We start from the raw sequence: 11,680 nt of genomic DNA on the forward strand, positions 1-11,680 counted from the left end.
TTTGTGTTTGTGGATTTATCACGCAGAATGAAACCTTTGTTTTTATTCACAGGTTAGACACACTCTATATAGAATCTATGAAGGGACATTGCTGAATTTTTTGAGGCTTGTAGTGAAAAATGGATGATCTCAGGCAGCTCAGGATGAATAATGCAGTCACCAAGAGGGGCAGGGTGGCCACAGGTGGCCAGCATCAGGAATGGGCATTGTGAGCCATTGGATGGGGTTGTGAGAAGTGGCATTGTGAGTCACTGGCCTGACTTTGTGGTTTCCTGGCAATCAGGTGACATAGGAGGCTTTGTGGGGGACAGGCATCAGCCAGGACCAGCAGCCTTCAGTCGGAAGCTGGTAGTGGGAGGAGGAGGAGCTCCGATTGCTCTCACGGAAGTGTTTGTGCCCTTGGCGCTTGCTCTGTTGCTTTGTTTTGTTTGTTTTTGTTTTTTTTTTTTTAATTTTATTTTGTGTTGCTTTGTTTTTAAAGTCCCCTTGTGGATCACACATGGGGAATTGTCTACGCCCCAGCGCTGGCCCCAGTTGTGCCTGCTGCGGGCCTGGTGGCCAGTCTGTGGCATCCACCACTGCAGAGCCTGCCGTGTTACATTTCGGAGTGGTGGAGGTCCAGGACACGCAGCTCATAAAATCTAAGAGGCGCAAAGGTAAAGAAGCCATGGGTGCCATTTGCTCTCTGGCACATCTCTGGTCACCACCTCCCCACCTCCTTCCCATCCCCTCACCCCAGCCAGAGACATCCTCAGCTTCCAGCTCCCTCCTGCCTATAGCCAGCTTTCCCGGGGCTGGGCATGGGGGACAAAGGCTAGTCCTGCCTCTTGTCTTCGTTGTTGAGCCTTCTTGCTTGAGGCCTTTTTGGTCTAGTCTCTCCCTTTCCCTGGTGAAAATTCAGATACTCCAGTTTTGGAGTCTCCATCCCATTCTCTAGCCTTGGCTGTCCAGCTACTATGGCACCTCAGTGAAGGAGCCGGTCAAAGGCCCAATCATTTCTTTTCTCCTGTTCGATAGAGAAGCTAATAATTGAGATAATTCAGACTCAAATATTTGGAGACTTGTTAAATTTGAAATAGAGTTTGCCATGGAAGAGATTATATGGTGTTCTTAATAGATGGTTTTAAGTCACCTTGACAGAAGCAGCTTTATGTCTTCCAATTGTAATTTGAAAACCGAAGGAAAAATTGAGGGACATGCTTAAAATGACTGCAAAAGGTATGAAATGTTACTGCCCGAGCTGTAAAAAAGTTGTTTTTGTTGTGGTTTTACCCAAAAGTTTAGCCGTGGAGCTCTGATTACTTCAACATTCCCACTTTGACATGAATGTCTCTTCAGCCCTACTCCAGTAACTTCACGGGCTTTGTTTACCTCCTTGTTCTGACGGGTAGAGCTAGCTCATGGTTACAGGTTCCAAAAGAGATGAAATGACTTTAGACTTGAATTTGGAAGGTAAAGACTTGGAGTTAGAAGGCCAGACCCTGCCTGTGGAAAAGAGTTTGTTTTCATGGCTCCCCTTCCTACAGGATGGAAAAGGGGAGGAGAGAGGAAACATTTCATGTTTTTGCTATGGTCAAATTGAAGACAAAAACTAACACTTGTAAGACAGGAGAGGAGCATTTAGGTACAAAATCAGTCAAACATTTGTGTATCACTACGTTCGTTGAGCAAATGGAAGCTACCAGACTCAGAAAACCAGAGATGCTAATGGAACTGACATTAGTAACCAGGGTTTTCTACTGAGTTCAGTGCCCAGGGTGACTTTTAATAACAACCACCCTCCCCTCCACACACACACTTTTCTCAGGACTGGAAAGCTCAGGCAGCCCAGGATGAATAATGTCACACAGAGGGGAATGGTGACCACAGGTGGGCAGAAGCAGGGATGGGCATTGTGAGCCACTGGGTGGGGCTGTGGGGCGGGGCATTGTGAGCACCTGGGTGGGGCTGTGGGGCAGGGTATTGTGAGCCACTGTGTAGAGCAGGTACTTACTCTAAACCCTGCCTATAGGTAAAAAGATTTTAATGTAAAAAGACCTTCAATTGTCCCACACCTTCCTTCTGAACCATCCCTTCCCTGTGGTATACACGCCCTCGGTCTGAGGGCTGTGAGGGGTAATGGCACAGGGATCCACCATCTTGTCTTGCCACCCCTCAAGACACAGACATGGCTTCTGTTTATCAGTCCTTATTAAATGTTTCTTTCTAAGAAAAAAAGAAATAAGCTGGTACTTCTACATAAAGGAGAAGTATGGAGCTGTAAAAAAGAGTAAGATGTCTTTTTATTGCTATGGAGTGATTCCCAAGATAGGGTACGCAGAAAAGCAAAGAGAACATGCAGTAATATACATGAAAGAAAGCAGGCAAAATCATGTGTATTTCATTATTTAAAAATAAAAGCCAATGTTGGGGAAGTCTTGATGATGACCTGTGACAGTTTTCTTCTAACTTCACTGGGCAGCCAAAGTGCATATTTTCTCAAAATTTCATTTTGCTATGGGTTCTGCAGAGGACGCTAACTGTGCACTTTTCACCTTTGAGTTGGAGAAAACTTCGCTTTGTGATTCATTGTGCATTACGTGGTATACAGACTGCTCTTTCATTTTATTCTATCCTCTCAATGTTTCGAGTCAGGTGTAAAATGGGAATTATACTGTTACATATAAGGAGGCTGGTTCTAAGAAGAAGACTCAGTACATCAAGAGTGTAAATTCTAGATATATGGCATATAAAACTAGAATTTACAAAAGGGCATGCATATGACCTGCTTTAAATAGTACCCTTAAAAAAAAAAAAAAAAAAAAACAACTTTTTTTTTCTTAGCTTACTAAAGCAATTAAGCCTCAGGATGAAAACAGCAATATTAGATAATGAGAAATAAAATGGGGATACTTGTGACACAGTAATGCTTTTTATTGTGAAAAGACAGGGTCTTGCTTTGTCACCCAGGCAGTGGCGTGATCATAGCTCACTGCAGCCTCAATCTTCTAGGCTCAAACGATCTTCCCACAACAGCCTTCCATGTAGCTAAAGATACAAGGGCTCACCGCCACATCTGGTAATTTGTAGATTTTTTCTAGAGTCGAGGTCTCACTGTGTTGCCCAGGTTGGTCTCAAACATCTGACCTCAAGCAGTTCTTCTGCCTTAACCTCCAAAACTGTCAGGATTACAGCCATGGGCCAGCACACCTAGCCCAGAAATGTTCCTAAAAGTCTGAAACAATAAGTTAAATGCTATTAAGAAACATGTAAAAAGATAAACATATACTATGGCATATGAAATGTCACCGTTCAGTCATGGTCGCAACAGTGATTAAAATATCCAACAGTTGAGGCAAGTCTGAGAACTGAGAGGGATGTACAGGATTGGTTTGGAAGCCAGAATTAGGATTGTCAGAGCTGGGAAAGCAGAAGCAAGGCAAGAGTGTGCACAGGAGTGGGGCGCACAGCCGCTCCGTGGTATGCCGTGTGTCCTCTTTTACGGCAGGCCAGCTCCAGCCCAGCAGATGAGAATCACCAGATGGGTGGAAAGAGTGGATTCAGGTAAAATCTCAGACCGTGCATCATAACTGAGACTTAAAATGTTTGCCTTATGGGTCATAAAACTACTAAAAGTGACAACATAGGGATAATAGAGTAGGTCAGTAACTGCGGTAAGCCACCTGCGACCTCTCCATAGCCTCAACCATCCCACAGAAACACTGGGGCAGCAGGATTTCACAGAGCTTGTGAGAAGAGCTCTCGGTCCAGGGTCCAGGGCATGATCTAGAGGACTCAGGTGTTCCGGGATCTCTCTCCCCGGGGAACCAACCACATGATTACCTCAGACCTATCACTCCTCACTGTGGTGACGGCAAGTCACTCAAAATGTCTGAATTTGAATTCACTGAATTTGAAAATACGGGTTGTAGCCCCTTCCCTGCCTGTCCCTTGGGGCTGACTTGGGGATCAGGGAAATCACAGATCTCTGTCATGAGCTGGAAATCATGTGGCCATGGAAACTGTGAAGTCACTTTCCATCCTAACCCTGCGCAGAGACACGCAAGCTCCCTCTCTGTATTCAACCACTACCAAGTGTCTGGATTATTCTTCCCGACATTGATTGAACATTTTAGGGCATTTCCAAAAACATGAGTCTATTTAAGTCTTTATCTGCATTTCATCCTTTTAGACACTATAGAGCTTAGTAGGTCTATAGCCTAGATCTAATAATGTTTCCACATCTGAGAATAGGAAAGAGAGGCACAGAAGGGTTCATATCCCTCTCCCAGTTATGTGCAGATTCTAAGTAGGATTTGAACCCAGCCTATTTTTTGGTAACTTGGAACTTCTGCTTCTCTGTATTGTCTCATCTGAATAAAGGTATTTGCCTGCACAAACAAATCTTCCTAGAACCCAGATCTAATTCAGGTAGCATTGAAAAGCAGTCGGTGAAAACTAGGATCAAAAGTTTAAACTGAGAACATTTTTACTAATTTCTCTGTGGTCCTCTGCCAGCAAGATGTCAAGCACTGTCTTTATTATGATGCATTTCTGCCTTGCAGGTTTGGCTGGCCGCGCCAGGAGCTGGGCAGCAAAAAGGAGGCGTAAGAAAATTTGCCGCAGTGAAAATGAAGGTAGTGTGGAAATTATATCATGAAGTTGACTGAAGCAAATAATTTCAGTTTACTCATCCAGTGTCCCATATGAGAGAAACTCAGTAAATGCTGTGTCAGGTTCTTCATTTATTTCGTTCGTGCCCACTGAAATGCATTTAATCAACGGGTGATGCAACTACACAAGGAAAGTTACGTTGACAACTTAGAGTTTGGTTCTTTTTGTTACTTTATTTTTGTGAGAAAGTCTCATTTTTGTCACCCAGGAGTGCATTGGTGCAATCACAGCTCATTGCAATCTTGACCTCCCCATGTTCAGCTGATCCTTTTACCTCAGCCTCCCAAGCAGTTGGCTGTAATGCACATGCTTTATACCAAGCTATTTTTTTTAAATGTTACTTTTTTTGTAGAGACAGGATTTCACCATGTTGTCCAGGCTTGGTTCACTTTTGATAGTAAAGGACATCTCGAATATTTAGAGGTTTGCTTTCAGTTTGGGCAATTATGAATACAGCAGGTATAAACCTTCTTGTGTCTTGTTTGGAAACATAATTTTTACAGTGTAACTAAGGCAATGCTAAAGTTATGGTTACTTGCTTGTATGGTAAGACTACCTTTCTTTGTGAGAATTTTGGTAGAATTTACCGGTGAATTCATCTGAAGGTAGTGTTTTTTTTTTTTTTGAGAAGATACTAATTATTGATTCAATTTCTAAAATAAATATAGGCCTATTCAGATGATTCATTTATCCTGAGAAGACTTTTAACCTTCTGAAACAGATCCAAAAAATTAGCTCATTTCATATAATGTATCCAAGTGTGAGCACAGATGTGTTCACAATATTCCTTTATTATTATTTTTGATTCCACTCATCTTCAACTGATATTAGTACATCGTGACTTCCTTCTTTTCCTTTGTGGTTAGACAAGGTAGAGGTTTACCAATGTTTTTGATCTTTTCAAAGAACTGTTTTTTGGTTTTGTTGATTTTCTCTGATGATTTCCTGTTTTTTATTCCTTTAATTTCTGCAATCATGTATTTTTCCTCTATTTGACATTACACTGCTGTTTTCCTTTCATTGCCCAAGGTGGAAGCTAGATTATGAATTTAGATTTTTCTCATTATTGACACAGCATCATGAATGTTATTCACTGAATATAATATCATTAAAATGCACAGTTAATAACTAAAATAATAAATATGTGTGCTTTACTACAATTTTAAAAATGCAACAGGATAGATGATAATTGTAGTATCAGGATATGCAGATCCACAGAAGTTAAATAATCCTGTAACGTTTCATAAAATGTTGGGATTCGCCTAGACCTTCACGTGGGCAGCAGGTCTGATGAGATGCTCTCGCTGAGCCATGCAGTGCCTTTCTGTGTTAACCGGTTCTCAGACTATTTCACAGTGATGAGGTTGCCGTAGCTGGAAAGCCCAAGGCTCTTTGGTTTCTTTCTGCCCCTCTCCTTTGCCTTCCTTCAACACCAAGGAGAGTGGTCCAGCAGCAGCTCAGTCCATGCTTGTCAGCAGCCCAGCTCCATACACTGCAGCTTCAGTCCACGTCCCCCAAGCCTCCTTGTGGGATTCCTCACAGCACCAGTGCACTGACTGTCTCTCTGTGTCCTCCTAGCTCCCATTCAAGACCCGGAGGAGGGTAGGACTGCGAGGATTGCGGAGGAGATGTCACCTCACGTAAGATGCATTTCTTTGTCTTGAAGAGAAATGTCTTTTTCTGGGGCTTCTAGAATGTCAAGTGAGTATCATTTTTGACTGCCATTGTGAATCAGGCCTCAGCTGTCAGAGCTATGACCAACTGAGACCTGATTGATGATGTCGGTCCAAAGGTGACATCACTGACAAGCTAGTAGTGAGCCTATTTCTCAGTAGCAGTAATTTTGTATTTGGCAGCCAACATGGACTTGCTCAATATCCCATGAAAAACCAGGTTCCCGGAAGGTGGACTCCTCCTGGAAGGCCCCTCTGCCTATTAGCTCTAGAACCCGTCAGATTGCCCATGTTCCTTTTCATCCTGGGGGGGCGGTCTCTGCGTTCTCCCAACTCCCACCAGGTCCTTACGTGGTCATCCCGTGAATCAGCAGGACTGGCTCCTCCCTCTTCTCCAGGGTGTGGGGTCCCTGGGGTTCAGAAACTACTCTCCTGAGCACCCGCATTTATCTCATCCCGGGATTAGGAGCTGCTGCAGGAGGAGAACCGGCAGAATCTGGGCCTGAGCACCAACCTCAAGCAGGTGGAGGATGAGAAGAATTCCTTCTGGGAACAGCTGGAGAAGAAGGAGGCCACGCACAACCTTGAGAAGCAGATTGCCACCCTCCACGCCCAGGTTTGGAGGCCCAGGGAACTGGCCAGATGCTGCAGGCAGGAGAGCTACTGGCCTGGGCACTGCAGGGCAGCCTGCCACTGAGCCAGCCTATTGCCTTCTTTTCCAGGGAAGCTCCCCCACCCTGCTGTCCCACATCAGTGCTCTTAGCCTGAGTCCATAAGAGAGGAATCCAGGGGTCTGTGGACTTAGATGGGGGAACACCACCATTTTCACTGCTATTTTACACTTTATGTTCGCCAGTCTAGCTACAATATAGCACTGCTTCCATTATGAACATAGCCACAAGCCATGGTGCTTGCAGTCCCTGCGCCCTTGTCACCTGGAGAAATGGCCAGTTACCCTGTTAGGGTCATGGCTGAGCTCCTTGGCCTCGTGATTGCCAGGCCTGTGCTGAGTTTGCTATCTGATGTGCTACCTGGGGTCACGTGGCTTCCTGAGTGATGGCAACTGCATTTCTCTATACTGGTTGCCTGGGTGATTCCCTGTTAAAACATTGTCATGAGGAGTCCCTAGTCCTCTCTATAGACTGTCAAGGGGTCCCTAGACTAATGTAGATCCTATTTTAGGCCTCCATGTGGCGGGCCAGAAGGCCTGAACCACCTCTGGATGGGCTGGGAGTTCATTCCAAAGTCAGGGTAGGAGTCACCTTTGAGCACATGTGGTTGCAGGTTTATCTGCAGATGCAAGGGCTGAGTGATGGGGACCCCATGTACACCCCCACAGGCCACTGGCCTTGCTCTCTGGGGGTGGTTCCCCAGAGACCGAGAGGCTTGGTGTGGATGAGGGCTTGGAGTCCCCACAGCGGGCCTAGGAGTCAGCCTCCCCGCAGCTTCACACACTAGATGGATGCCTTTGTGCAGAAACTCCATTCGTCTCCCCCGCATGGAGAGGGAAGTGACTGGGGGAGGCAGTTTCATAACTGGGCAGATCCCTGGTTCCCCTTTCACAGTGTCCAGGCAGGCTCTTACCTGCCCCAGGGACAGGTGTGTGACCTGAGCAGGTGCCATCTCGGGGATCTGCTTACTCCTTGCTCCTGCCCAGGTGGCCGACATGAAGAAGAGAATTGACAGTGTGGGGTGCCTGGAAACCGCAAAGGAGGTGAAGAGGCAGCTCCGGGATGACCTGGAGGGTCGACCTGAGAAGATGGAGAATACCAAGACATGGCTGCAGCGGGAGCTGGACAAGCAGCGCCAGAGGGTGTGCAACCTGCAGGAGAAGCAGAAGAAGTTTGACCAGGTGTGTAGCCATCCACCCCATCCTTTGCATTTCTCTCCTTCCGGCACTCAGCCCAAGGTGAGGGCCTCATCAGAGAAAGCCTGGGCTCCCTCGAGACCTTGCCCGGGAGGGGTCGTGTGGGGCCAGCACTTAGAGGACCCCTAGTCTCTGGCTTGTTGAGGGGCTGGGGGAGAAGGCCAGCGGAAGAGGGTGTCTTCATGCAGTGGGTTGAGGAGGAACCCCATTATTTTCTATAATGAACTGGTTTTCCTGCCATTTACACCATTTATTTGTGCACTCATATTGCTTCCTTATTCCAAAAGATCTGAGGGAAGCTGAGGGAGATGTGAAAACCGGGGCGGGATAGACATCGAGCATGGAACTGCGGCGGGATAGACATTGAGCCCGCTGCGTTTTGGGGAGAAAGCTGGACCGAACGCACACACACACTGTGTCGTTCTTGTGTCATCTCTGGTTGTTGCGCTGTGGTAGTGGGGTTGAGTTACTGCAGAGACTGTGGGCCTGTATACTCTAAAGAATGCACTCTTGACTGGGCATGGGCTTATATGCCTATAAGCCCAGAACTTTGGGAAGCCGAGGCGGGCAGATCACCAGGTCAAGAGTTCAAGAGCAGCTTGGCCAACATGGTGAAACCCCATCTGTACTAAGAATACAAAAATTAGCTTGGGCCCAGCTGCTCTGCCCTGCTGGGGCTGTAGCTCGGAGCCTGTGGGGCTGAGCCTCATGGTGCCCCTCTCTTTCCCAGCTCCTGGCAGAGGAGAAGACCATCTCTGCCAAGTATGCAGAGGAGCGTGACCGGGCCGAGGCCGAGGCCCAAGAGAAGGAGACCAAGGCGCTGTCGCTGGCCCGGGCCCTGAAGGAAGCCATGGAGCAGAAAGTGGAGCTGGAGCGGCTCAACAAGCAGTTCCGCGTGGAGATGGAGGACATCATGAGCTCCAAGGGCAAGAGCGTGAGTGCCGGGCCTGGCAGCCAGGCCTTGGGAGGGGCCCGAGCGGGGTCATCACAGAGGGTCAACGCATACACACGTTCTGGGTCTAGCAGACCCAGGTCCCTGCCGGTCTCTTTGCTCCTGACTTGGGATCTCTGGGGCTCAGGTCCATGAGCTGAAGCCCAGGTGGCTTCTGGAGCAGCAGGTGAAGGAGTTGAAGACCCAGCTGGAGGAGCTGGAGGATGAGCTGCAGGACACTGAAAATGCCAATCTGCAGCTGGAGGTCAACCTGCAGGCCATGAAGATCCAGTTCGAGCGGGACCTGCAGGGCCGGGACGAGCAGAGTGAGGAGAAGCAGCAGCAGCTGGTCAGACAGGTGTGTGTGGGCTCCTGCTACCCCACGATGGCCAGGGTTGCCCTGGCTTCACCCAGGCTTCCATTTCCTCCTTCCACCTGTATTGTGTTAGGGCCCTGGACCACGCCTCCCCTTCCCTGTCCCTCCTGTCCAGTCCCCTGTCCCTCGGGTCAACGACTCACCTTCTTAGAGTTCTTAGAGTCAGTAATGCCCACTGGCTTCCGGAGGCCCTGCAGATCCTGCAGAGGCACCTGGGTTCAGAGCCAGAGCAGGGTCTCTGAGTGGGTCCAGCTTCCCAAGCTGTCAGTGTTCCTTCAGGTGCGGGAGATGGAGGCAGAGCTGGAGGACGAGAGGAAGAGGCACTCCATGGCAGTGGCCGCCCGGAAGAAGCTGGAGATTGACCTGGAGGCGCACATTGACTCGGCCAACAAGAACTGGGATGAAGCCATCGAGCAGCTGTGGAAGTGGCGGGTAAGGGTGGGCGGTGCCAAGCTGAGCCAGCTTCATGCGAGGGCGCTGGGGTGGGAACCTTGCAGGGTGGCACCTCGTGGGAAGGTCCTGTGTGCTTCTAGCCCCATCTCACTAATGGAGACACAGGCTCAGAGGTGAGTGGAAACAATAGTCCAACAGCAAAGTTGCAGAACGGTGCATGGCTGAGTACATGAAACACATGTTCAGAAGGCCTCACCCAGTGCAGACTCCAGCATCAGCCGCGTCCTGACGCTCCAGCCTTCTGGGCTCCGGCGTGATGGTTCCGAGAAGCAGCCTAGAGTGTGGGATACATACTTGGAAATTTTCACGTCACCAATAATTGAAGAATAATGAACACATAAAAACAGCTCTGATATGTCATACTATGTAGTAAGAATAACCGTAGGTTTAAAATACATTTGAGTCAGTGTCTTGCTCTTTTGCCCAGGCTGGAGTGCAGTGGCGCAATATTGTGTCACCACAACCTCTGCCTCCTGGGTTCAGGCGATTCTCCTGCCTCAGCCTCTCGAGTAGCTGGGATTATAGGTGCGTGTCCCCATGCCTGGCTAATTTTTGTATTTTTAGTAGAGACAGCAGTTCACTGTGTTGGCCAGGGTGGTCTCAAACTCCTGACCTCGTGATCTGACAGCCTCGGGATTACAGGTGTGAGCTGCTATGCCTGGGCAAAAAAGAATCTGTAAAAACTAACTGTGGGCAAGGTTGTGGGGCACAGATACTCTGCTGTTAGCATATTGTGCTGCTGTGGACTGGCTGCACACACCCAGTCATGCGCTTTGGCTTGGCGAATCTGTTTTTGGAGTTATCTGCAAATGGAAAAAAGGAATATTTGACAAAAATCTTTAGCATTAAAACAAATAGGAGGTGGGTAACAAAAGGAAAGTGGGCACTGGTTTCAAGCGGCAGGTACGCATTAGGGGTGGCACCATGGGCACTGGTCTCTGGCCCACAGAGGGGACAGAAGTGGAAAATGAAGCTCAGCCTGGGCTTACGTCCACAGTGACCAACACTGTCAAAGTGTGCGTTATGAAGTGGGACACAGATTTTTGTCCTCAGTAGCTTTTTCTCCCTGTCACCATGGTTGGTTAAATATCGAGCAGAGCACAGCCATCCCTGTGTGCGAGGTGACGCTCGAGGGTGGGGGTGGAGGGCCGAGGGCCAAGGACTTGGGTAGGGTGCCAAGCCTCTGTCCCTGCCCCAGGCCCAGGTTAAACACTGCATGCGTGAGCTGGACGACACACGCGCCTCTCGCGAGGAGATCCTGGCCCAGGCCAAAGAGAATGAGAGGAACCTGAAGAGTGTGGAGGCTGAGATGATCCACTTGCACAAGGTGGGTGGGGATCACCAGGTCAAGAGTTCGAGAGCTGCCTGGCCAACATGGTCAAACCCCATCTCTACTAAGAATACAAAAATTAGCTTGGGCCCAGCTGCTCTGCCCTGCTGGGGGCTGTAGCTCGGAGCCTGTGGGGCTTAGCCTCATGGTGCCCCTCTCTTTCCCAGCTCCTGGCAGAGGAGAAGACCATCTCTGCCAAGTATGCAGAGGAGCGTGACCGGGCCGAGGCCAGGGCCCGAGAGAAGGAGACCAAGGTGCTGTTGCTGGCCCGGGCCCTGAAGGAAGCCATGGAGCAGAAAGTGGAGCTGGAGCGGCTCAACAAGCAGTTCCGCGTGGAGATGGAGGACATCATGAGCTCCAAGGGCAAGAGCGTGAGTGCCGGGCCTGGCAGCCAGGC

At 48.7% G+C, this 11,680-nt stretch overlaps 2 protein-coding genes across 18 annotated transcripts in view; one reads left to right on the plus strand and one right to left on the minus strand.

Annotated features, from left to right (window-relative positions):
• The window catches only part of LOC100415731 (uncharacterized), an 89,034-nt gene that overhangs the window by 68,275 nt on the left and 9,079 nt on the right, over positions 1–11,680 (plus strand). For 9 of the 16 annotated variants that reach the window (XM_078339121.1, XM_054240565.2, XM_078339131.1 and 6 more), the window contains 9 exons: positions 4,545–4,616; positions 6,232–6,293; positions 6,793–6,942; positions 7,984–8,178; positions 8,924–9,127; positions 9,273–9,482; positions 9,780–9,932; positions 11,152–11,280; positions 11,451–11,654. In XM_078339121.1, the coding sequence (XP_078195247.1) occupies positions 6,282–6,293; positions 6,793–6,942; positions 7,984–8,178; positions 8,924–9,127; positions 9,273–9,482; positions 9,780–9,932; positions 11,152–11,280; positions 11,451–11,654 (1,257 nt within the window). In that variant the 5' untranslated portion in view covers positions 4,545–4,616; positions 6,232–6,281. Of the gene's footprint in view, positions 1–300; positions 657–2,113; positions 3,544–4,544; positions 4,617–6,231; positions 6,294–6,792; positions 6,943–7,983; positions 8,179–8,923; positions 9,128–9,272; positions 9,483–9,779; positions 9,933–11,151; positions 11,281–11,450; positions 11,655–11,680 lie in introns of those variants that run through there. The other 7 variants (XM_054240526.2, XM_078339116.1, XM_054240553.2 and 4 more) reach the window with 2 other exon arrangements.
• LOC118146822 (cadherin EGF LAG seven-pass G-type receptor 1-like) overlaps positions 2,793–11,680 on the minus strand; it is a 37,560-nt gene continuing 28,672 nt past the window's right edge. Inside the window, exons 5-6 of one of the 2 annotated variants that reach the window (XR_013522770.1) lie at positions 7,911–10,227; positions 2,793–3,214 (exon numbers count right to left, since the gene is read on the minus strand). The gene's annotated coding sequence lies outside the window, so the exon portion shown is untranslated. Of the gene's footprint in view, positions 3,215–5,451; positions 6,883–7,910; positions 10,228–11,680 lie in introns of those variants that run through there. The other variant, XR_013522772.1, reaches the window with a different exon arrangement.

This window comes from Callithrix jacchus, chromosome 1 (assembly GCF_049354715.1).
Source record: "Callithrix jacchus isolate 240 chromosome 1, calJac240_pri, whole genome shotgun sequence".
Lineage (NCBI taxonomy): Eukaryota > Metazoa > Chordata > Mammalia > Primates > Cebidae > Callithrix > Callithrix jacchus.